Source organism: Columba livia, chromosome 2, assembly GCF_036013475.1.
Source record: "Columba livia isolate bColLiv1 breed racing homer chromosome 2, bColLiv1.pat.W.v2, whole genome shotgun sequence".
NCBI classification, from domain to species: domain Eukaryota; kingdom Metazoa; phylum Chordata; class Aves; order Columbiformes; family Columbidae; genus Columba; species Columba livia.
The window spans coordinates 30,592,453-30,618,811 of record NC_088603.1 but is presented as its reverse complement, the minus strand read 5'-3'; the positions used below and the strand labels follow the sequence as shown (position 1 = coordinate 30,618,811).

The 26,359-nt window shown below is 38.8% G+C and overlaps 1 protein-coding gene across 5 annotated transcripts in view; it reads left to right on the top strand.

Moving 5' to 3' along the window:
* ETV1 (ETS variant transcription factor 1) overlaps positions 1 to 18,435 on the top strand; it is a 67,353-nt gene extending 48,918 nt beyond the window's left edge. For 3 of the 5 annotated variants that reach the window (XM_065051190.1, XM_065051191.1, XM_021300845.2), the window contains 5 exons: positions 3,059 to 3,127; positions 5,921 to 5,989; positions 9,006 to 9,175; positions 12,920 to 13,021; positions 15,619 to 18,435. In XM_065051190.1, coding sequence (XP_064907262.1) covers positions 3,059 to 3,127; positions 5,921 to 5,989; positions 9,006 to 9,175; positions 12,920 to 13,021; positions 15,619 to 15,840 — 632 coding nt within the window. In that variant the 3' untranslated portion in view covers positions 15,841 to 18,435. The remainder of the gene's footprint in view (positions 1 to 3,058; positions 3,128 to 5,920; positions 5,990 to 9,005; positions 9,176 to 12,919; positions 13,022 to 15,618) is intronic. The other 2 variants (XM_065051192.1, XM_065051193.1) reach the window with 1 other exon arrangement.
* The last annotated feature ends 7,924 nt before the right edge of the window (positions 18,436 to 26,359 follow it).

Here is a 26,359-nt window from a genome sequence, read left to right as displayed (position 1 = left end):
TCTGCTTCATTCAGGAGAAGATGGCCAGTTTGTCCCGTTACCTGCAGAAGCTTAGTCTTCACCATGTCTCGCCTGGCTGGGGACGCAGGCTGAAATTCTCTTTGTTTCTGCGCAGGGTGTGATTGTGGGTCTGAAACCTGGTCCTTATCTCTGAAAAACAATCAAAAAAGGGAATTTAAGGATTCCTTGCCTACATTGAGTTAAAGAGGGCTGAGACAAGCTAACCCTTTAAATACTGATAGGATAATTAATATTAAAATCTTCCTTACCAAGGGAGCGTTCAAGTGTCTTCCTTAATATGAAATGTAGAACCTCTACCTGATAATTCAGTAGTAGATTTTTCTTGTCCCGAGGAAGCCTTTTTTTTCTGCTTTGATGTATTTTGATGAAGGCACAGCAGAGCTTATTTCCAGTATTCATGTTTGTGGCAGTCCCAGATGAGAACGCATTTCTCCAGTGTCTAGGTTACACATATTTTTGATATAACACCTACTGGGAAAAAATTGTTTCAAACCAATATGATATAAGGCCATATTCATTGTTTTAAAATGACTACTATGTTGCTGTTAGCAAGGTGGACAATGAAGACTGACCTCTAAGTATTCCAAATTAATAATAAAAATTATTTTTTTTGTGTCTCTGTATTTTTAGAAGTTTTGTTTTTTTTTTTAAAAGGGGCTCTGCTGTTCTTGAGATGATGTAACTTTACAATGTGAACTATTTCATTAAAAGCCTGAAATAAGTTTGTGTGTCCTAAATCAAGGCACATTTTGCTTAGAAGACTACAAATTGTTAAAAGGTGATAGAATCAGTCACCTCAGACACTTGGATCCTACCCTAGAAGTGTTTTATGCCTACTTCTGTCTCATTTGTTGTCTTGAAGTAATGCTTTCAGGAGAAGAAAACATATAATTGCTCTGTAATTTCTGCACTAAAATGTTTTCTTTTGAAGTAGCTCCGCTTAGCTTGTAAAAATACTTCTGGGTCTTAGTCAAGCATTTAGTACAATTTAAAACTGCAATGCTAAATTTCATTGGTTGGACTTTTTATTAGATAAGGTAGAAATGAAAGCAGCAGGCAATTTAATTAGCAGTAATTTTTCTGGGCAAGTCATTACTTTGATGAACTTCAGAGCAATGTTTATGGCTCCTAATTAACCATGTTAGTCATTTGATTGAATAATCACTTTGGAAATGTTTCTACAATTTGATTAGAGTCTGACCCACTCTGATAGTCATAAATTAACTGATAGCACTTTAAGATAACAAGACTCTAGTTACTTTACGAGAAATAAACTCTTCCTTGCTGTATTTTTTGGTCCTCTGTGGACTGTTTAAGCACAGGCTAACCAGAAGATTGAGTAATGTTGGTACAAACAATGCTTGCCTTAAAAAGACTCCAGATGTTAATTATAATTGACTTAGGAACATGGGAGATGAAACCCCAAATTGGCTAAGAACACAACTTCTTGGATGTGTGCATAATTATTTGTTCTGTATACTCTGCTGTATCACTTTGCAAGAGTGGAGTTCATGAGTCAAAAAAGGGTTTTGCTGCCAATACGGGTGGATTTTAACCTAAAATAGAAAATAGCATCTGTTTCAGTTCTTCAACTTCCTCTTTTTTTACGTAGATTTTTCCATTCTCCTTAAAATTCAATCTGCTTGGTAACGTAAGTGATTCCTTGCAGGTGAACCAGTACTTGTAGCCTTGACTTCTCGTGTACAGAGCTGTACTTGACTCGGGTGATCACTGAGTCACTGATTCCTGTGGTTACTCAGAATGGCTGCCTGAGACATTAGAGATTCCCGAGGCCTGAGCAGGCAGGCACTGAGTGTTTCATCCAGAGTAGGTAATGAAGAGTTCGGCACAGATGTGCAAGAGAGACTGTGGACTCTTAGAGGAAACTTATTATTACTGCCCTGTGTTTCGCTTGTTTTGTGAAGTCAATGTAAAACCTCATTTTCTTATCCTGCCAAATCTTTGATACTCATCACTAGTCAGTGAACAGTGAAATTTGGAATCACAGCCTCAAAGAGTCTGTAGGCAGTGTTGGAAAAATAATGTCTGCTCTTTCGACCTCTGTTTGCATCTCTGAAAGAGTTACAAGTTACTGGTAACAGATTGCATAGTTTAGGGTAGGAGTTTATCACAAGATCAAATAGACTTTGTTAAGCAGGATTTTTGATATCCAAGAAGTGGGTTTAACATGATCTAGAAGGGCAAACATTTATGGTATATTTCTGTTTGCAAATCCTAGTGCATAGGATGTAGCTACTTGGGGACAGTGCAAGACAAAAATAGAAAGATGTTTAAAGAGCACCGTTTTCATTAGTTCTGTTTGGTTTTTCTCATTCTTTTTGCAGATTGGAGTAGAAGTGGGGAATGGCGAATGTCTATATTACTTAAAATGTGCACACTGTTTTTTTTGGGTGGAAGGGGATTTGTCTTTTTTTTGTTTAAGGATGTACAGTTGGAGGGTGAAATTGATGTATCTGAATTCCTACATGAAATGCTTAGTAATTGCAGAAAATTTCATTAACCCTTCAAGTCCTTAACTGGAGTCTAAAAAGCAATATCCTATTCTAAATTCACTCTGGCATTCCTTGTATTAATGTAGAGTTTATAAGTCTCCAGTGTGATTGGCAGGCTTTTCTGTGTAATTTATTAAAAATGCTAGGTTGAATTAGTTACAAAGGTAGATATACAAGCGCAGAGCTTAAAATATTTATACTGTCCTGTGTGGCTTTTTTTGATCTGTGAATGGTCTAAAGCGTGATTGTAATGAAAGTCACCTTTTAGCAAAATTGATTACAATAATTGTTTGAGTTCAAGAGCCTATGTTAGGTGGGCTCTATGATCCTCACATTATGATTTTCTCCTCTGCCATGGCTTGTGCATGCTGCTCTGAATTGCTGACTGTGTGTTGACAGGTTCCTCCTCACTGTAACTTGCATCCTTTTTGTTGCTATTCTGCCTGCAGCCTGTCTCATTGGTAACGTGCACACCTTTAATTTCAGACAGTCTTCTGACTAGCATTGTCGTCTTCTCCTTTCAGAAGTGCCTAGCTGCCATTCCATTTACATGAGGCAAGAAGGCTTCCTGGCTCACCCCAACAGAACAGAAGTTAAGTTTTCTATTATGTACTGCTTTTATATGAGAGAAATGTAAAAAATTGAAAAGTCTAGGGGGATTTGGGGTTCACTGGTTTAATTCTGCTGCTGAGAAGACTCACATCATCTTTCTTTCCCTTCCCAGTCTTGAGTTCCTGATTTTTTTTTTGTAGCTTCTTTTAGCGCTGCAGGTTGATCAGGATGGAAGCAATTTTATTATGAATTTACTCGTTCTGCTTTTCAAGGCCTCTAGCAGTTGAAAGGAAGAGACACTTAAAAATTTGTTCATTTCACTCATTCTGCTCAAATGATTTTTTTTCCAGGCTATTGGTGTGACAGGCTCAGTTAACTGTTAAACAATCAATTTTATTCAGTGGAGGTTTTTGGCTTTTCCTTTTGTTATGATTTTTGCAATGTTTTGGTGCTGCGTAGGCTCAAACTATATAGCCATTTGATACATACCAAAAATCCTGATGACTTAGAATCATTTAGGTTGGAAAAGATCTTTAAGATCATCAAGTCCAACCGTTAACCTAACACTGCCAAGTCTACCACTAAACCATGTCCCTAAGTGCCCCACCTACATGTCTTTTAAATGCCTTCAGGGTTGGTGACTCAAGCACTTTCCTGGGCAACCTGTTCCAATGCTTAATAATAAACCTTTCGGTGAAGAAATTTTGCCTAATATCCAACCTAAACCTCCCCTGGCACAACTTCAGGCCATTTCCTCTTGTTCTGTTTCTTGTTACTTGGGAGAAAAGACCAACACCTTCCATGATACAGCCTCCTTTCAGGTGGTTTTAGAGAGCAATAAGGTCTCCCCTCAGCCTCCTTTTCTCCTGGCTAAACAGCCCCAGTTCCCTTGGCCACTCTTCAGTAGGGCAGAACTTAGATCATTGTCAAAATTAATAATTCTGAGTAAAAGCGCTTTAAATGTATTAGAAAAGAGAAGGCCAACAGAACTAAGAAGGAAGACCATTGAAAAAGATGTTGTACTCTCCACTTCCCTGCTTTGGTGTATCTTTCTTGTCAATGTATAATTTTTTGTTTGCTTGTTTAGGATTTATTTGTTTTTATTCCAAGGGGCAAATTTCACAAACATGAGGGAAATTGGTTTTGAGATTGATGAGAATTTAGACAGATGTATGAATCCAAGTCCTCTAGTAAGACTAGTGAATGAACTCTAGTGAAAAGACACAACTGGAAAGATAACAAATCTGGCTGAAAGCCCAACTGCTTCTGGGGTGGAATAAAGGCAGAAAATAGAAGTAAAAGGTGTTGTTTAACAAGGAGGGTGAAACAGGAGCTGGAAATTTATAACAGTCTTGGTAGATGAAATTATATGAAGTATAGAACCTTGATAAGAGAGGTGAAAGACATCAGGGAAAAATCCACAGGCTGCAGGGCTAAGGTCAACAGATTTAAATTTTAATCAGAGCACAGACATGGGAAAAACAATCTTTGCCATGTTATACACTCGTGAGTACTTGGAGGTGGTAAAATTGTTACGAATGACGTAGAAAAAGCAGTGATGTTCAATAAATATTTGTTCTCTCTATTTGGAAATCACTCAACATGATTTTATGGAAAAAAGGTCATGTCAAATCTGATTCTATTCTTTGCTAAGATTAAAAGTTTAGTTGCTAAAGATACTTGTATCTTATATTTAGACTTTTTGTGGCATTCAATTTGCCACTGCATTACATTCTGATTAAGAAGTTAGCACAAAGCAGTATCAATAAAGTACACATTAAATACATTAAGACCTGGCCAACTGACAGATCTAAAAGTGGCTGGCACTGGCCAGTCATCTCTGAATGGATTGTTTCTATTATAGTTCTGTAGGAATTTATATCAGGAGTGTTGCTATTCAACATTTTCAGTAAAGATACGGGACAAAGTTAATAGATAACTTTATGGCACAAAGATAGGCAGAGTGGTAAATAATGGGCAGGACAGGGCAGTCACAGAAAACAGTTTGAATTGTTTGGTAATCTGGGCACATTAAACAAAATGGTTTTTTAATATGCTGAGTGTAGACCAGGCCTATGGAACCGGGAAGCAGTATATTGGAAAAAATGATTTTGAGGTGGGCCTCCTCCTCCTTGGCTTCACAGTGGGAAAACAGCCCAACCAAATACTGTGACTGTATGGCAAAAAGGCCACTTGTAGTATTTGCACAGTCAAAAGTAGGGCCATAGGGAGACAGGAGAGGAGGAGATATTTTGTCTTGCTGAGTAGCACTGGTGAGGCTGATACTTGCATACAGTGCAGTTCTGGTTAAGCAAAACATTAAAATAATACTGAAAAGTGGGACTATGTACAGAAGAGAGTGCTAGGAGGAACGTAGGGTTGCAGAGAGTGTCTTTTAACAGCAAAAATAAATTGTACAGAATTATCTTATTTGGAGGAATCATCAAGGGGGGTGACTTCTGTGAGTATGAGGAGGAGATACTGAGTAGGACATTTTAGTCTCGCAGGGAGAAGACCCGCAGGAACCAATGGTTAAAAGTCAAAGCCGTGCTAGTTCAAACAGGAAATGAGGCAAACATTTTAGAATAAATCATAGAGAAAAAGGGGTGCTTTTTCATTTTTGCAGGTGGAGATTAAGAGTCTTTTGGGAATGCATACATTAAATAAACAACCCTGTACTGAGGCCAAAATGTTGCGATTGGGTGGTGTGTAAAGGATGTGGGATATTAATCTGATTCTTCAATGACTTAGTGTTCCCTCTGGCATTAAACCTATGGTCTCTTCTTTCTCCATGCATCTTTTATATGAATGTGTCTCTCTTTTTTAACTTACAGGTTGCATGTATGAAAAGGGACCTAGGCAGTTTTATGATGACACTTGTGTTGTTCCAGAGAAGTTTGACGGTATGTATGACACATTTCTCTTTCTTTTTCTTGTGTCAGGAGATGAAAAAGGAATAGGTGAGGGACTTTTCTCTGTTGCTGATCAAAAAAAGCTCAGTAATGTTCCAGTGTAGGATTCCTTAACACACCATTTGCGGTGCACCCAACCAAAGCTGACCTTTGTCTCTTGAAACCAAAGTCTCCTTTTCAATAGGATGTGGTTTGACTTTTGCCAGTGAAAGATGCTGTATCCAGTGTTGTGGCAGAGGAGCTCAGTTCCTGTACAGTTGAGAAGTAATAGGAGGATTTCCATTGCACTGATGATCACATACTGCTTGTTGTTTGGGATTTAATGAAAGCTGTTCTTATAATTAACAAAACGGTGGAGAAGGCGGCAGCTTTGGTTTTACTGAGGATTAAGCCTCTTGTCTCGCTGTCTGTGAAGTGATGAATAGTGGGAGTGAGTGTATAGGGCATTTTTGTGTTTGTGTCAGTATATTTGCACCATGTTAAACATTGTACTATCGGTTTATTTTTCAGTGGGATTGATAACAAATCAATGATCTTTTCACAGCAGTACCCATTACAACAGATTTTTTTCCAAGAGGGATTCTGAGGTCAATTAAAATAAATGGCCCAAATTATCCTCAGTTACTCTGATGTAAAATCAGTTTCCTGGTGTAACTCAGTTGATTTCAGATTTATTTCGTTATAGACAAAGTAGATGGACTCAGTATTTCTGACTGGTGACTCTGTTAGTCTGCAACTTTGGGAGGTAATTTGGAGATGGATTATTTAAATATGCTGGAGTGGCTTCTTTGTGTTAATGGATGCATGTATGGCTTTATTTATTTTACCGGGAAAGATGTGATACCTTCTGATAAACTTGTGAACAGCTCTCTGACCATAGCTAAAAGTAGAGCTGGAGAACTCTTGGGGATTTTCTCCTGCTTTATTTTGTTTGTTTTCCCCTGAGAATCGCTTAATATGGATTACAAAACTATTGCATGTCTGGCAGCATTTGTTGTGTTTGATGAAGATTGGGAGACTCTAAAATGAAGGTAACCGAAAGAATTACACATTCCTCAAATGGAGGTACAAACATGCATTCCAGGGTTTGTAAGGAATGGCAAGAAATAAATAGAGGATTTGAAATAGTGTTAGACCTAACTGAAGTACGCTCAATCCAGAATTGCATTGTCACTGGGTTGACACATTCACTGAAAGGGTAGTTTATTGAAAGTCTACTGGCTTTGGATTGCCTACTTTCCCCCCACCCCCTTACCTTTTTAAGGCACATTGTGTCAATGATTGTGAATGTGACCTGTCTTCAGTGTCAGTGTCAAATTCATATTTACATTTATGGCAATGGGATAAGACCTGTATGACAAGAACTTAAAACTCTTCAGGAGTAGTGTTTGTCCATGTCTTTCTTGAAAATCCTTTTTGATTGTTTGGGTTTTGTACAGAAAAGGGAATGAAAATGGAAAAGAAATACAAATACCATAAAAGAAATAAATGTTTGGAAATATTCGTGCGCTTGCAAAGCAAGTGATTGCTGCCAGCTTCTGTGACTGTCCATTGACAGGATACCTTGTACTCTAGAAGATTGATGTTGTAATACAAATAGGTGTGTTTGTACTTGTAGCATTATGACTTTTGAGGAAAAAATAATGGATTTGTCATCATGTTTTGGCCAGTAAAGCAAAAGTGGTATGAGCTCAGGGCTAGTCATGATGTTTCAGAAGTAGGTTCTCAGCTGCTTCATTTGACATTAAAGATCGGCACAGACAAAGAATCTGATCCTCTGTAATACTGCACTTGCTATTTGTGCATCGCTCAGCTATCGTTAAAAGAAAAATCCTGTCCTTGAAAACGAAGGCCTTTCAGGACTGGAACTTGAACCTCACATAAACCAAAAAGCTTTGTGTTGATTTATTTGTTTTCCACAGCTATTGACTCAATTTTCTTTCCTGATTACAAAAGGAAGTGCTCCATTTTTAATATTATTATTCTTTGACTACACGGAGCTGTTCTGTAATGGCCATCAGAGCATCCTAATGTTTTGGTTGAATGTGAAGTCCTGGCTTTCCGTATTAAACACTGCTTATTGGAGAGTATTGCTGTTCTAGCAGTTGAAATTAGGAGTTTTACCAGTATATCAAGGATTGCTATCATTGTGTGAAGTAAAATATATTCTCTGCTTCAGCATCAGACCTTTCAGCTGTTGTTGTTTGCATGAGTTGTGTAGTATAAATATGATTTAAAAACAACAAAGACACAGTATGGGTGTAGAAGGATGGTCTTTCATTGGCAGTTTGTGGAACTGGTAGCAGAGTATTATTATTGTTTTTAAAAGCTTCCTCTGGATTTGAAATTTTAGAAAAATTAACTCACTGCTTTTCAGGGGGAATACTAATCTAATATGCATATATGAGTAAAAGTAATATGTGCTTATATGCAAGTCCAATATGCCACAGAGGAACTCGCATATCTGCAGGATTTGCATAGCTATACATAAAGCACATGCTGTTTAAGTCCAAGTCAAATACTTTGTCAAATTTTCCTTAGAAGCATTTGCATGCAAAAGAAGTTTCACTCAATACGGTTTTGCAGCTTTACGAAGCATACATTACATTTCCAAAACTGAGGGTTGTGCAAAGTATAGCACACAAATGCAGTACTCAGACATCAGAGTTGCCTACAAAAATAGTTCATGCTCTTTCAGATAAAGGATATTGCAAAATGGTTTGCAAGCGAGATTTGCATGTATCAGAAGTAAATGGGGATAGGATTAGGGAGACTTCCATAAATCATGACTGAATTTAGGTACTTTTTAGTATATTAATGTGTTATTGTAAGAGTGTTTACAATTAACAGCAGACAGAGGAATGTTGCGTTTGTGGGTGGCTGGGTAGTAAGAAATCTTTCCCTCTATTTTATTAACCTTAATGATTGATTTGCCAGTTTTTCTGACAAATGGAGTGATGATGCTTTTTGAGCATTGCTCATCTAACATTGTTGCTGTTCTGTGCAGGTGATGTCAAACAGGAGCCAGGCATGTACCGTGAGGGACCCACGTATCAACGGCGAGGCTCACTTCAGCTCTGGCAGTTCTTGGTAGCTCTTCTTGATGACCCATCAAACTCTCACTTCATAGCATGGACTGGCCGAGGCATGGAATTCAAGCTGATCGAGCCGGAGGAGGTATGTTAGACAGACAGCGTGTCCCGATATCCACTGCCCCGTTGTGCAAATTTAATAGTACTCTTTTGGACTCTAGGTCTTGCTTACCTTCAGTGTTTTGTTTCATTAGCACTTTAGAAGGGTGACAGAAAGGATGGCAGGGGTATTACTTCAGTTAGGACGTAGGTGTGGTTAAGCATAGACTTAATTTTCTAGTCCCACTAAATAGTAAAAATATTGCAAGTACTAGAGTTATAAAATACTTGGCAATAATTTTAGGGCCTGGATTTTTCAGAATCGCTTTATGGATAGAGCTGTGTTCCAAAATCCTTTGGAAACTTGTCCCTGAATAGTCTTTGAACACCAAATATTCTTTGGTGTGAAGATACAGGAACTTGGAACTTTTAGGCTGTAGAATGAAGGACCCCAAGTCTGACAGATGGCAAAGGAGGAAGTTAAGATTGTTAGGCATTAAAATCCCATCAAAATTTCTAGAGTCATCTTCAGAGTCTTCCTACGCTTATCTGTATCTTCAGATTGTTTAGTGCATGCTGAGGTACTGGACTTGCAAACACTCATGCACATGCACAGCTCTCCTGAACCATGAAGGACTCATGGGGTAGATAAAATTACTTGTATTCATGACTACTTGCTGGAGCGTGATTTAGTTCACTTGTGTGATAAACAGGAATAAATTGAACATTTTATTATGTAAACTTTTTTTGGACTAGGTAGTATTAAATAATCTATCCTGTGTTCTAAACAGCCGTGGAAATTGTTGGAAAATCTGGTGTCCATGAATTTTATTGTAATACTGATGCGGATGATTTGATTAGGGTTGTTAAAAAGCAGTATCTTTCTGGTTTGCATTTTAGCCCCTTGGACAGAGTTGGGTAATAGAGGAGATCGCAGCATATTTTCCATCAGGATCCCCTCTGAGCTAGAGCTGAGTAAGAGGGTTTGGGTGTGTAAGGCTGCTTCTGTGTTCCACCAGCTATTTCTGCTGTTTGCCATTCATCTGCTGGCATAAGCAACCTGAAAACTTTCTTATATTTAAGTTACATCATCCGCCAAGAGCCCTTACGGGTTGATAGAGTAGCTGGGGATGGCAAGAGGACTGATGTCCCTTTCCTTCCCGACATGGTCTGGCTGAGGGGCAGGTTGCTGCAAGGACTCATGTGCTCACTTTCATTTGTCTGAGCATCCCCCTCACTAGTGGTAGTCACCGTGGCAGATCCTGGCACTGTGCATCTGAGGATTTGACGACAGAAGAGTCTTAGTTGATTTGACACTGAAACTTTGCTTGCATGTCTGCAGCCTTAGCAGGCTACATGAGCTACTTAGTTGTGTGACCTGGCCCAGAACAGAGTGAAATCTTTGGAAAGGCTTTCGTTTGATTTTGTTGAATGGGGTATCTAATTTTTCCTTCTACCGCAGTCAGAGTATTTTTTACCATCATAGTTTTGTCTTGTCTTCAAGGTATGCTGAAAGTTTTTCAAGATTAAAGAGATTTATTGAAAAATGGTTCCCAGCAGATGGTGCAAAAACTTAAGAGGATTTGTTAGTTAAGAAAGGGAAGGTAGCAAAACAAAACCCTAAGACTTCCTTATTGTGCAAGTCCCTAAAGAACTGCGTATTCTGATTAACTGGATCATCTGCTTGTCAGCAGTTGCTTTGTGTTTTTGAGGAGCACTGCGTCCAAGATCTGGTTGAGGCAGGCTGCTTGAAACTTCCTTCACTCCTCTGTGCTCCTAGGAAGTACAAAGTAGCCTAAGTTGTTTTCATATGAATGTCATGGATCTGACAGAAACTGTCGATTAAAATAAGAATAGCCTGTGGGAAGTTGCGCACTTCTGTTGGTTGCCAAGTGTAAATTGAAGGGAAGTCAAAGATCTTGTTGGTTCAGCTGTGGCAGGTTAGGATGTCAATAACATGACCTTTCCATGCCATCCTCTTCTGGAGGTTTATGCCCTTGTAGAAAGGGTGACAATAAAAATGAATATGTATCAGCTCCTAGAGCACCATAGTTCATTCGGAAAGTAGATAACGGTGAACTGTGGAGGCTAAGAGTTGGGCATAGGTCCATTTCTGCTGTCTTGTCACAGGGCCAGCAACCTTCAGCAGGAAGGTGGGGTGGAAGGCTAGAAGCCTGAACCCCATCCATAGAGCAAGACTTGATGAATGCTGTGCAGTTCAGGGACAGGAAGACTTGCTTACCAAGACTACTTCTGGACCTGCTTGCTTATTTAGGAATGTCAAAATACCACATAACATAGCATATACTTAACCATTATTTTGTTGTAGTTATCTTTGCAGTGTATTTAGTTATTATACAAGCCTGTTTTGTTGGAGACTTTTAGGACTCTGATTGATGCAGAAAAAGCTTGGCAGGAATAAACAAAGAGTGATGTAGGCATATGTTACAAAGATGAATGGGCGAATCAAGGTTATATATCTAGGCCAAATCTACAGCTGGAATAAATTGACATGATTGGAGATATGTTTCAACACAGCTATAACATAGCTGAAGTTAGCGGAGCCATGATAATTTACATGAGCCTGAAAAGCTGCACCATTGAAAGGAAATAATGCTTTCAAAAGAAATTTTAAAAATTATTGTCCAGATGGAGATCAAAGTCATGGATTTTGGTGTTGTTATTTAGTCCCCTTCAATTCTCAGTGCTGCATGTCATCTATGGTTTGCATCAAAAGGCTCCAGACACCTATGGGAAAGTTGTGCAGATTAGTGTGCAGAGAAGCTGCTTGGCTACTCTCTCCTTTTTCCACATGCACCTTTCAAACATTTTTATAAAATGTGCTTTAAAGAGTTCATCAGCTTTGACTTTTTTTCCCCTCTGGTGACATGATAGTCATTTGTACAGCCAGTAATTGAAATGTCACCAACAGCCAATTATGATTTCAGGTGGGGAATAAGCAGTTAAGCTATTTAAACAAAAGGTCTCTTGGTCCAGAACTACCTTTGGCAATAAAACAGGAAGCATAAAGGCAAGTAGGAATCATAGGTCAGAGCAGAAGGCATATTGTTCTCTGTGGAATGGCTCCATGAGTTATTTGCAACTCCCCATTTATTATTATTTTTAAGGGACATTATACAACTGCAACTATGAAATTTCTGTCCCATTCTTCATACTGACATATAAGTTCTTCCAAGCAATTACCCTGCCTCCTCTTGATAATTCATTTTTTTTGCTGAAGTAATATTTAAGACTGAGAGTTGGCTTTTGACTTGTATCTCCTAATAATCTCAACATCAGTGTCATTCCAAGTACATACAGTCTGTATTAGTTCATGAACTAAGTGTGTATGCATGTGTGTTTAATATAACTTAGTGTTCTGACAGCAAGGAAAACACAGGAATAATACAATTATCCACAGTGTCAAACTAGAATAGTTTTCATCTTGCACGAAAGTTTTCTGGTGGAACGTGATAGATATTTTTTGTATATAATCTCTTTATATAGCTTTATTTTTTCATCAGTTGATTGAAAACAAACAAAAAACCCCCCCAGTGCTCCACTACATTTGCAAATAAGTAAGTCTGCTTCCAGTTTAATGGATGACTGTGTGTCCAATTAAAAGTCATAGGAGTAAATGGGAAATTCAGGTCATGGCAACCTTTTCTCTTGTATTTATTAATTGCACCTGCAGGGTTCCCCCTCCTCCATCCCCAAATGAACTATCTGATGATAAGATCTGCTTGTTAAATGCATTTAACAAATCAATGCTAATCCATTTTTGTGGCAGGTGGCACGTCGCTGGGGGATTCAGAAAAATAGGCCAGCTATGAACTATGATAAACTTAGCCGATCACTTCGCTATTATTATGAAAAGGGAATCATGCAAAAGGTGAGCAGCTAATTTTGTATTGAATTTCACTGGCGTGTTGCATATTAATCTGTAAGTCAGTTTATGAGGAGTACTTGTAACTGCATTGCTTAGGTTGGTTTTTCGTCTATTTAGGCAAACACTAAGCTTTTTCACCTACCAGGTCCAGTATATGCATCAAGATTTTTTTTTTTCTATGTAGAAAATGTCTGTGGTTTTACTTCACACAATGCACATCATGATTATAGGGAAAGAGGTAACATTCAAAAATATCCAAAAGAGCTTCCTGCCACCTGGGAAAGGCAAACAGTAGAGTATGGTATGAATAATGTTTTGCAGTTCTAAATTAGCTGCCCAGTGATTGGGTACTTTGGTAAGTGCAAGATGGGGAGAAAAATGATACCAATTAACATACCAAATAATTTAATATTTTACCAATAGTGTTGTAATAATACCATTTTAAAGTGGAATTTAATATTTTATAATAGGCTGAATTATGAGAAATATTTAACAATAATTTATATATAACAGTCTGGTCGTGCTGACAGTATTCAAGCCATCCTTCTAATTGGCTTGCTGATTTATACATGTATATTTTTAAATTTTGCCAAGTAGTACTATGGAGATTGACTGAGAAATCAATAGGAGAGACCTGTCTGTTGCATCTGCAAAACTGGCAGGTGTGATCGAAGATCATAATGAACACCTTGTGCTGTAAATCTTGTTCCATATCTTTTGACATTAGTTTTGTGACGTTTAATGACTGACGTGTTTAAAGCTGCCCTTTACCAATTCCATGAATGGAAACGATGCTCTTGGCTCGAGTTACTGGACAATTTTTCCAGTAGGTTTTGTGAAGCCTCAGCTTGGAGTTGCCTGTTAAAAGTTCTCTTGCTTTGATTATGGGGTCATGGTAGCGTTCTCCTTTTTCACTAACCAGGAGGCAACTGGGACAACAATCAGGGGTAGTACTGGCTTGTGTTACTTCAGCAGAACAGTCCCTCATCCATTTCTGTGTGTCACATAACTCTCTGCATTGAGTGTTTGTGAAGTGGACTGGAGACTGGGTCCAGTTGGGGAGAAGCTGAGACGCTGGATTGTGCTGGGCGGTGCTGCAGGCAGAGGAGCTCCTTGCTGCAGGTTCCAGCTCTGCTGCATGAGCAGTCCTGCTGGCACAGCTCAAGGGCAGCACAGAGGCAAGAGCGAGACGCAAAGAGAGTGGAACAAGTTGAAAAGGTGGGGACAGGAATATCGTAAGGCTGATAATGCTGCCCAGCCCACACATCCATTTAATATGGAAAGTTTACAAGTACTTCTGACAGCTAGCTTGCTAGCTCTTAAACTACTACTTTATTATCTACAAGAATGTATTTAATACACATTTTAAAAGCTAATTTGGATGCTTATTTTTCTGATGTAGCAATGTTTGAGGTTTGCTCTGGGATCACTCTGTCTGGCCAGTTAGTGTACATTAAAAACTAATGGTGGTTGTCGATTCATAGCAGGTTTCTGTACTGAAGGGTTTGCAGGCACGTTTTTTCCCCTTTTGTTTTAAGTTAAGCAATGTTAAGCAAAGTTAAGCAAACAGGTTATGCAAATGCCCAATTTCTGAATGCAACCTTAAGTCTGTCAAACTTGCTCACATTAATTTGATGAAAAAAATTCTACTTCAGATACAGCATCTACCAAAATTTTACATTATTTATATAATAAATAAGGTGAAAATTGAGGCAGCTGCTTCAGACTGTTTTGCACCCATAAAAACACTTTTGCCACCTTCATTCACTCACTCCCTTCCAGTGCCATGCTAGCTGGAGTTGCAAGAAGCAGGCAATATGATCTTTATGTTAAAATCATTTTAATAAACTGTGAGCATACAACATGGTTCTTATTTTTAATGTAATTTTTTAAGGTCCTTGAGAAGACACTATACTGACTTCTTTTTTTTTAATAAGACACAAATTCTTTATTGTTTTTACCATTCTCCAGCTTTTAGGAAGATGAAGCACAGGCATTTAGTGCTGTTTCTGAATAAAGGAAAACTTTAGGATCTTTGGACAAATTGCCCCTCCATAAGCAAATCCAAATGTCCCAGCTTTGCATGAGCAATTGCTAAGTACATATTAGCCTACGTATTTGCTTATGCTGTCCCTGTACAATCAGTATGCACTATAACTAAGTGCTTTTATACTTAAGTGTGAATCAATCTGCGTAAAATGAAGTTCAGATCTCTATCATGCAATGTGATTCTTTTTTCCACTTCGTACACAGAATGTTGGACTTAGTCATTTTATTTCACCACTGTAGTGACAGTTTGTTTACATTTTCCAATGAGAACAGTTCCATTTGTGGTTAAGTATAGGAAGCGATCACAAACAAAAGTTTAGAATACCTAGTTCATCTTCCAACAGGATATCACGTGTGGCAAAACCGAGAGTGTTCTGCACAGTCTGTTTCTGCAAAACCCTCTTGTCTTTGCTAGGTCATTGCCTTACCAGTTGTGCTGCTGCATTATTAATTGCTTAACAAAGGTGAGTTCTTCACAAGACTGTTGAACTTGGAGTTGGAAAACCACAAGGTCTTACGCTGCACCTTTTTGTCCCTTCTGTTGTCCTAAGGTGGCTGGAGAAAGATACGTCTACAAGTTTGTTTGCGACCCTGAAGCGCTTTTCTCCATGGCTTTTCCAGACAACCAGCGTCCCTTACTGAAGACTGACATGGAGCGTCACATCAACGAGGAGGACACTGTACCCCTGTCCCACTTTGATGAGAGCATGGTCTACATGCAGGACGGTGGCTGCTGCAACACCCACCCCTATAACGAAGGCTATGTCTATTAACAACAGTGACAGTGAAGGGGATGTTTCCCCCCTCCCTTCGGCTTCTCCTCTTTCTCAAGACCCAGAGGAAAGCTTAATCGACTTCAGTTCGTTTTTTAAATAGTACACTAAAAGGGGCTTTTCCTGTTGCATTACTCCTATGGTCTGCCATGGACAGCGCACTTTATTTGAAAGGGGGGTTTGGAACCTAAACGTTGTTCTGTGTAACAGGAGGAAAAGGGTGGGTTTGCTTTTTACTTAAGTTTGGGAAGGGAACATACAGGTTTTAAGTACAAAAAAGCTATATCATGTCTGTTTTGTTTCATATCAGCATAAGATATTGTACATTTTCTCTGGGTATCCGTAGTACAGTTAATTCTTATTGTGCAAAATAACCACTTGATGATGATATCAGCACAACATGCCTAGGGCATTTGTTTCTTGCCATTCTTAATTGTCTTTCTGCAGTTCTAAAAGAGGAGCAAAGCATATACCACAGCATTTAATTTAGAAGCTTGCAGCGGCAGACTTTGCACCTTGCCTCTGAAAACAACCCAGATATCTCAAGAGATTTTCTTTTTTCTTTCTTTTTTTTTTTTCTTCCTGGTGTGGCCTCAAAAAAAAGCCTGGTTAATGCCAGAGTGGCTGTATATACAATGACCAAGCAAAATCCCTGACTTCAGACTGCAAGCCGCATGCCATATCAGGTGCCACGTTGCTATACATGTATGGCCCATGCTATGGCTTAGACCTTTCAAGATCCATTTGAGGGTAGTAATTACATGTGGTAGGCTTTCTGATGATTGTGTCAGCATTAAATACAGGATCATGATCAGGAGGGAGAAGACATTTTGTATCCTTCCATTTCCTTTGGTACATAAATAAGTTATTTAATCAATAGAAATTAACTGTACTAAGTCACATATCTAATTATGCTGTTTAGACACAGCAAGCACTCCTTGAGAAAAATATCCAATACACTAAATAGGTACTTTAGTAATTTTTAGACACGGTACCCAATAATATGCATTTAAACCTTTTACTGCTGTGTTATGTTGATAACATATATAAATACTAGATAATGCTAATGCTTCTGCTGCTGTCTTTTTCTGTAATGTTCTCTTTGATGCTGAATTTACTATGACCATTTATAAGCAATGCTGTAACTACAGGTAGCATTTCAGGACAAAATAGATGACTTGAACCATTTATTGCTTAGAAAATAGCTTACGCCATAGCTGTGCTATAAGCAGCTTTTATGCGCATCCACAAATGACTAGTAAGCTTCAGCTTGCTAAGGAAAGCTCTGCAGAACCTTTTGTAACTGTCGGTGGAACGGAGACTTAGACAAATTGTCAAAGAATACCTTGAAGTCGCTGTATGACGTTGTAGTGCTGGCACTGATGTTACCAATCAACTTGTTTTGGACACTAAATGTAAATGTGATCAGATATGCTTGGAAGACAATTTAAATTTTGAGGGGGTTTTGTTGTTGTTTTTTCAAATTTTGTTTTTTGAGAGGGGCAATCCTGAACACAAGCCACACACACTATTCTCTATGTAAAATGGAAAGGAAAAAAAAAAAAAGCCCTGACAAATGCCCCAAGTTTTAAATATTTATGAGCACCTTTTCTGAAATATAATATTTCCTAGTTTGAAGGGAGGGAGAAGGGGGTAAGATCTGGATTTCTTTTTTTGCCCAGTGAAATCTAAATAGGTGTTAAATTGAGTACTTCATTTTCCTGTATTCCCAAGAAGTGGGAGGAAAATGAATGCATAACCATAAAACAACAAGAACAGTTTTCATCAGAATGGATAGATTTCAAAGACAATCCTACGTGGTCGGTTAATTTTCAATCCTCTGTGAGTTAAGGCACTACTTAAGCCATGAATACTCTAATATATAATTAATCAAAAGTAAAGAAGTAGTGGTCACTAGAAACCACAGGTGCATTTGGGCAGGTATTTAATTTACTCAGATCCATAAGACAACATATGTTGTGGGAGTGTATATATGCCTTAATATGTCACCTAATTCTGTCATCCATAAATCTCAATGGCACTTAAATTTTCAGTGATCAACCCGGAATCAGAAGTTTAAAACTGCAGAATTAGCAAAAACGGAAAGGGAAGAGGTTGACTAAGATTGTTTAAAAAAAATGTGGTTTCCATTGAAATAAGGTTCAAATGAAACATGCTTTGATGAAAAGACCTTGGATTGGTTTCGGTTCTTTAATGTCAGCACGGAGCGCCTCTTGCCTGTGGCAAGATGTGGGTATTTGGGAAAGGGGTTGGGCAAAAAAGGAAAAAAAAAAAAAAAGAAAAAAAAAAGACCAAAAAAATGCATAAAATGTGTAATATTTAAGAAGAAATATATATATATCTGTATACGGTAGTGACTCACTGAACAAAACAAGCAATCAGACCAACATTACATGATCTCTCAGCAGAAGATATAAAAAGTCTTTCACTGAACTGATTAACCCTTTTAAAAATGTACCTAAGAGGTTTATTTAAAGTGTTTTTATTCCACTTTTTTGTTTGTTTGGGGTTTTTTGTTTTGTTTTGTTTGGGGTTTTCAGGTAGAATAATAAATCTGGCAGCTGATTTCTGCAAGATTGTTGTGTATTGGATTCCTAACCATTTGGACTGGAGAGGCCCCTGCAGTAAGGTGATTCTTTTGGAAGAGACTGTGGTCTGTTCCCAGTGCCTAGAATGGCTTCCTGCAAAATGTAACCAAAAAAAAAGAAGTGAGGAGTATGTACAATTCATATATATGTGAGTTATAGCCAGAAGTTAGATATTGCCAAAGCATCGTATTTGACTGACAAAAGGGAGGAGGATGGGCTCTGTAAATTTGGAGAAAGACTGATTCTGACGAAGAACATACACACATTTTCACAGGGTGTTTTAATACCCTACTGAATTTGAATGTTGGGTGTTTGGGGCTGGGGTGGGCCTGCTTGCTTTTTGTTTGTTTGGGGTTTTTGGGAGGTTGTTTTCAAGCTGTGCCACAAGTGGAGGGAACAACGCAGGCTTCACCTCTTATTTTTAGGAGCAGCTGTAGTGGAGTTAGCTTGTGTTTGCTTGTGTGTCTCTTTGCGGCCCAGAGCAGTGGGCAGCCCAGGGAAGCGCTGCTGTGAAGCAAATCCAGGAGTCGTCACTGCAAGACCCAGGTGCTGTTGTGCGGCTGTGGGCACTCGGGCTTCCTCTCCTCTGACTCTTCGCTTGCCCCGGTAGCTGAACAGAGATGAAATTACATAAGGACTTGGCAGATCCCCTCAGAATCCATTTGAGAGAGTTAAAATTGCAGGCTTATGGCAATGCACAAATTTTGCTTTAGGGATATGACTTTACATGACAGAGAGCCTAAGCCTTTTCTCTCCAAGGTCGCACCAGTCTTTCCCACACACCAACTACCCTGCAAATCTTAATGTTACATTCTTGGAAAGCATGAATTTCATATGCCTGTCAGACCAAATCTGCCTGCTTTACTTACAGTTGGCTGCTGTGCTAACTAGGGGATATTGGGATACAGGAACATTAAGGATCATTTTCTCTGATAATTCCCTGTGAAGAGCCCTTTGCTCCGAATCTTTTCATCTTTGGGATTCTCTGGTACCTTGAACTATTCCCCAGGGATCACTGCTTAGTGTTTTATTTCCTTTCACATCTGACTGGTTTGGGCTGCAAGTCCATCTTCAGAGGACAGTGTCATCTAGTAAATATTTTTGCCTTGTTTATTTGGTTTTTGATGTTGTTTGTTTTATTTAACAGCAGGAAACAGGTCAATGTGTACAAAAGGTATTATGAGGCAATCGCTGAATTTGTTAAAGGCTGTACTTTCTCCTCTGAAGAGCATTAGCTTCAGCTCACGTACTACAGGTAATAGTGGACAGTCCTATTCAGTGCTCACATTAATAGCACTGAGGACTTTTCCAAATATCCTTCAAAGATGTTTTGGGAGTCTTAATGAGTATGGTGGTTTACACTCTTAAGAATCGTAACTCTGAAATACTCCACTTGGAGTATGTAAAAGACTTAAGAGATTAATTTCTCAGTTCACTTGTTTGGACTTTCTTTGTTGTGTGTAGGGGTTTTTGTGGTGGGGGTTTTTGTATTTTTTGTTTGCTTATTTTGTTTTAATCAGAACCTACTCTGCTTGGAAAGGAGGTAGCAGCTGAGAGCAGGTGCTTCTTCTGCAGAAACTCCAGTTCAGTGTCCTCTGCATTTTCCTAAGATACCAGGCTGAGAACTGTAGCATCTACGATGCATAACTGAGCCCTGTCCACCTTGTTCTCTTAAGGAACAGGGAGTTACTGTGCATTGTCTTTCTGTTGCATCTGCTATAGGAGTGGTAGTCTCTGGCAGAGCAGTAGAAAATTGGGGCAGTAGTGTTTTAAAACTACACAGTTACCCAGAGGATGTCTGTCAGATCCCTAAGAATCATCAATGCATCAGCAATGCTTTGTACCTTACCACCCAGCTTTCATGGCTGTGTAGGTAGGTAAAGTTGACTTCATCTTTTCCTCACAGAAGGCTGGAATATTGGTTTCCCCCTTGAACACCAATTTGATTTCTGTGGGAAGGAAATATCATTGCCATCTCCTTATGTAATAGTTTAAAAATGGCTGTGAAAAGTCTCATTGACATTTCCCAAAGGACTATTTTTGTGTGAAAATGACATAACAAACATCATCAAAAGAAGGGGTAAATAAACTCCAAGAAGGTACATGTTCTCCAAAGCTATAGTGTTATTCACCCTAGAAATGTATCATGTCTTTAATACTGCTGCGGTATTTTCTCTATTACATCCTTTCATTAGACTGACCTTAAAAACACAGAGCATATCCTGAAGTTTTGGGTTTGTGTTTTTGTTTGTGTTTTTTTAGTTGTTTGTTTTGTTTGTGGTGTGTTTTTTTTTCTTTTTCTTTTTTTTTTTTTTTTTTTTTTTTTTTCTTTTTTAAATAAGCTTCCTGCTGTTAATAGAGGTTACAGGAAGGTACCCCTGAGGCAGGGTCACAATCAAACATTTGAATCTGGTAAGCCATAATTCTAGGTCTTTGTTCTTGCGAAGCTCCGTGGACATTTCTGCCTATGTCCATGCTTTTTAGTTGCATGGTAGAGAGGTACTTAAAGCCATTGCTTGGGGTTATTTTTTTGTTAGTTTATGAGTTGCTATGATTTGTTTTGTTTCAGAAGAAAAGCCTCTATGTATCTCTTTCCACGCTCCAGGTAACCAGGTAAATACTTTGGGTCCCAAGTAGCATTTTTGCTGTATAATCCACCGTATGGGCTGTGGCAGTTCCTTGCTGCTGTCCTAGAAAAGAAAGAGGAGAGGAGATTTCACTGTTTTCTTTTGCCCTCCTGTCTGTGATAGGACCCAACTGGTCTATCAGGATAGTTCATTCTTCACTCACCCCTGATATTTTAGTGAGCAGCGTGTTCTCATTAGTACAGTGGCACTTTATAGAGGCTTAAGTAGAGAGAGCTGAGTTTTAGATGTACTGCAAAGGGCTCTGTAAAGTGGGGTTGAGACAAAACCTTGCATGGGGAGTGGCATATGGCTGCAAAACCTAAATAGAGATGGAAAGAGGTGCTTTTGCAGAGGCACCAGCTCCTCAGAGCTTGAGGCATTTGCTGAAATACGCAGTTAAGGCTGCTGCCTGGCTGGCTGGGGTGAGCCTGTCCTGGAAGACCTGGTGAGGAGCTCTGTGTGCATGTAGAAATCCAGAGAAAGCATCATCCCAGCACACCTGGCTAAGGCACGGAGATGGGAAAAAGTCTGGTGAGGGCAATCTGGCCCCACCAACTAGCTAATCCAGAGCTGATTAGTACAGGAAGGAGGAGGTCATATGACCAATATAGTAAATCACAGAGATAATTATTTGAAAGACATCCTGCAGGAGAATCATAAGAAATGATGGAAAGTAATAAACTCTGTAAACAGCAATGATCTTTTAAGACCCCAGTGCTTCTGGGAGTGCTTCAGGAAAAGGAAGAGAGAAAGTAAAACACTGAAAGGGACAATAATATTAGATGAGAACAACAAGAGTCAAGTCATGAACAGCATTAGGGGACCTGGAAGATTGCAGTGTTTTAGATAAGGAAGGGACCAAGATAAGTATAGAGTCAGTAAACTGAGATAAGAGCAAGAGAAAGAAGGTAATTGGAGGCAGTGCACTTTGTGGTCAGTGGGCCAAATGTGTTAGGCTGAGCTGCACCAGGGATGTGTTTGGCCCTGATCGTATATCCCCAATGACAGGAATATCAGAACTGACTTTGGAGTGATTGATAATTTAGTGAAACCATCTGCACAGTGTTTGGTAGCTGTTAAAAGAGCAAACAAGATACTGAAATATGCAGAGGGTGTTCTGGGCTATAAATGTAGTGACTTTATATTCCAACTGTATTTAAAAAAAAAAAAAAAAAAGAATATAGGATAATGGGTCAGATTGTGGCTTGGTGTGAATCAGCTTGGTTTACTTGAAGTCAGCTAAGTACCTTTATGCTAACAGATTCTGTGGCCTGTTTTTAGTAATGTGTATGCCTGTCTCATGTGGTATGTACACAGGACACTTGTTACATTATTCAGAAAGATTTACAAATGATCAAGACCTGGAGCATAGCATGAGACCAATAATAAAAGATGAAATTAAATAAAAATGTATGTCTTCTGAATTCTACTCACGTAGCCAACTTGCTCCATTTTTGTGTAAAACTCTCTGCTGGAGCTCTGTATGTCCCTTTAATTCTTACAATGATCTTTTGTGATTAATACTGGCAAATTTTAAGTTCTGGAGTCCTTGGTACAAGTGGCTCAGCATTGGTCTCTACAAAGGTGTCTGGGATATGTAGGGTCAGGCTACCTTCCCAGCTATTTGTGAAGATCATGTGGACATTTAAAAACTTAGGGAGTACACTAGGCTTCCAGCCATTCTTGGGAGTAGCGGATTTCAGGTACATAGTGGATTTAGCCACAAAGGCTAGACTTCCAAAGAAATTTCAGCCACTTCTCTGCTCCATATTACAAGGCTCTGTGAGCCCAGCCATATTTAGGATATCTAAAATGCCTCCACAAAATCTTTCAAAAGCTGGTTAGCTGAACCGGGGCTTCTCTGCTTCCTGCAGAAATGAAATGGGGGAGAGGCAAAACAAAGACTTAGATCTGCGTCTACAGAGAAATAAAATAGCACCTTTGCATTATTATTTTCAGGTTTCAGCATGACACGGCAGGAGGGAGTTCATAGGAGCTGAGGCAGTCAAATGTTTCCTTGGAGCCCAGAATAGATGCATACACCCAGAAAAAACCCGTTAGTTTTCTGCAGTGCATGCATGAGCTTGCTCAGCATTCAAGCTTTCATGAATTTGTTTTTTTGGTGTTTAATTCTTCCTAATATATAGCGGAATAGTCTGCTCAGTAACAGGTTATCTTTTAGACACCCTAATGCTCTACTTTATAGTATGTAAAGTGTCTTTGTGAATCCAGCCTTAATGACCGAAGAAGCACTGCCACACATGGAAAGGTCAGTTCATGGTACTGTGCAATCCATTAAATGGAGGAGTTTCTATGATCATGATCTAGCCTGGGATAAATGACCTAGCTTGGCCATGTCAAAACAAGTCCTTGATTCTCAGCTTGGCTTATTAATGCTTTATGCCAGCTAAATGCCAGAAAAGCAGTTCCATGCACCATATGACCTTCTCTTGCCCCTCTGACCACTTCTACAGTGCTGATACCCACATCTATGGTTATGGAAGACCTAGAAATATACTGAGAATAAGCAAGAATAAGCAAGGCTTACAAATGGCTTTTGTACTAGCAGAAACTTAAAAGGATTCAACTTGGGACAGTTAGTGGAGAAGGTCTGCAACATCATGAATTGTTTGGAGAAGAATAAGGAATCGAAGTTACTGAGTCTCATAACAAGAATTAATTGGGGGGGCAATAGAAAAAAAAGTAGAGGCATTTAGAGAACATTAAGGAAGGATTTTTTCACACAGCACAATTATTAACTCGTGGAATTTCTTGATGTAAGCCAGTTTGGGTGGCACAAGTCTTAAACAAATTAAGAAAAATTGCTTAGACAAATCCTTTGAAGAAATGGCCAAGAATCATTTTTGACTATGATGATGAAGTTGAACTCTCCAAGTCAGGAAGTCCCCAGTACAAAGATTATCAGACCTTCAGAGGACATGCCAGGGTCACCTTATTCCCATACTCTCTTTCTAAACACCAATGCTGGTGTCTCCTGGGATGGACAGACCTTTGACTGCAGGTGACTTAGTATTCCCTGGAAGTGACTATTGTTTGAAATGAAGGCACAAAATTCTAGTGGCACAAGGTAGCATTCTGCATCCTGCATTTTATATGGGTCCTGTGACTAACTAAAAAAGATGTAACATGACTGGCTTAAGTAGTTTGGGTGTTTTTACACTAAATCTGTAAATTTGAACCTGGAATCTTTCGCCTCTAGGATTTGTTTCCCTTGCTAAAAAACACACCCCTTACAAAGAGCTATTGTCAACTTGGGCACGATTACTAAGCTGCTGACATTGGGGTCAGAGTTATTTTTAAAAGCAGAAAGGAAACTGCCTCATTTGTGTTTAACTGGAAACTACCTCTTTCAAAAAAGAAGAAACAAATTAAAGAAAAAATAAAAAATTGGCCAATTAGTGAGTAATATGACAATTTTATATGCCTGTCACTTAACACCTGACATTCCACTATGATGTTTTCTCCTTGTGTGGCACTTTTGCATACAGTAAGCTAAGACTATTTAGTAACACAAAAGGTTGAAGCAGGACTCAGAAGTTATCACAGCCCCCCCCCCCCCCAAATAAGGAGAGAGAGAAAATCACATTAATGAATGTCTTTCCCTTCTCATATTGCCTCTAACTCTATCAATAACAATTCCATAATGCTCTAAGTTCCATCCTCAACAGATAACATTAAGCAGTACATATCCTAATTTCATCAGACTTGGACTCTTGCTTAAAACCTTAGGTGACTTCATGCATTTGTATCAATTGTATCAACAGACCGGTGCATCTGAATCTCTGAAACAGGTGTGGATCCACAGAGAGATTTCTTGTGACAAGATGGTTTGGATTATGATGGGATGGCTATGACAAAAACAGACAGCAATACACCCAAACCTCTCCTGTAAAATAATAGAAAAAGCGCTGGGAATACTGTGTGTGTGGTGTCTTCAGTCAGTAATATTTTTGGAAGACAAAGGGAGGTTTGTTTGGTTGATTTGTGTTACTTGGGGATGATCCTGTGAATTAACTGTAATGGGAAGTTGATATTTCTGAAAATTTATGTAAGAGGATCTAGCCATAGAGGTGTGACCCACTGACTCGTTGCCCTGAAATGGTGTCAGTTTAAAATATCATTGCAAGTGTGAGCTGAATTCTCTTACAAGCCCTGAATGGGATAGACAGCAGTTCCACACATTAGGAGGACATAGTGTCACTTATGGCTCTATCAAGTAGGAAAGAGCAAAGAAAAAATCCTGAGACCATTGAGCATAAGAAAAGAAGATTATAGCTCTCAGTCTTGCTGCAAAGTGGCAACTGCAGGCTGTGAAGTGTAACTCATGAGAAGTAAAAATTAGCTTAGAATTACTTGCTTAGAGACCTTTAATTCTGGAGCATCAGATGAGTTCAGCTTCTATTGAACTGCACACCCAGCATCTCCTTTCTATCTAGAGCTGTAAGTAACTAAAGCAAATGGATTTTTGTGCTATATGAAGTAGTCTCAAATTTGTTTAGAAAAAGTCCATCTGGAATGTTCAGACAGATATCATAAAGAAAAAGTCACTTGTTAAAAAAATACACCTCTGTATTGATAAGATTTAAAAAATGGGAATCAGTACACAGGCAGCAATGTTATTGCTAAAGAAAAGGATCCAGAGGGGCTTATGTACATAGCAAAAGAGACACTGAGAGAAGCAGGTCCACTCCCTCGGGTTTTTAATGTTTATACGGATATGCAGTAGCTTCCTTTTTTGCATGACCCTGCTTTATGAGCGAAAAACAAGCTTCCCCTTAAAAATTTAATAGCTATCATCAAACCTCCTAATATTTTTCTTTATTCTTATTGTTGAAAGATGAAATTCAGATTTAAAGCTGAAGCCTGTAATCCACTCTTAACTGAATGCAGTTGTTGCTATGCTATAATTACGGAATACATCATGGGGCAATGTGCTATAATGTTTTTATTGACATGGATGTGAAGGATATATATTACCATGCCTGAGCTGCTTGTTATTTCCATGCTGTTTATTTGTGAAGGCAGAAGGACATTTTACAGCTACTCCCCCCAAAATAAAAAAAGCTTTTATAGCAACATTCCCAAGCATCTTTTATTTTCTCTGAGCCTCATATGCTGAAAAAGACCCAAAACAATAACAACAACAATAAAAAAACCTAGAGAAAACTGTTATTCTAATGTTTAGAAATTTTTGAATAGTGGCACAGGCTTCATCGTTTGTCGAACTATGAAGTTAATGACTGTGATGGAAAGTCTCAAGTC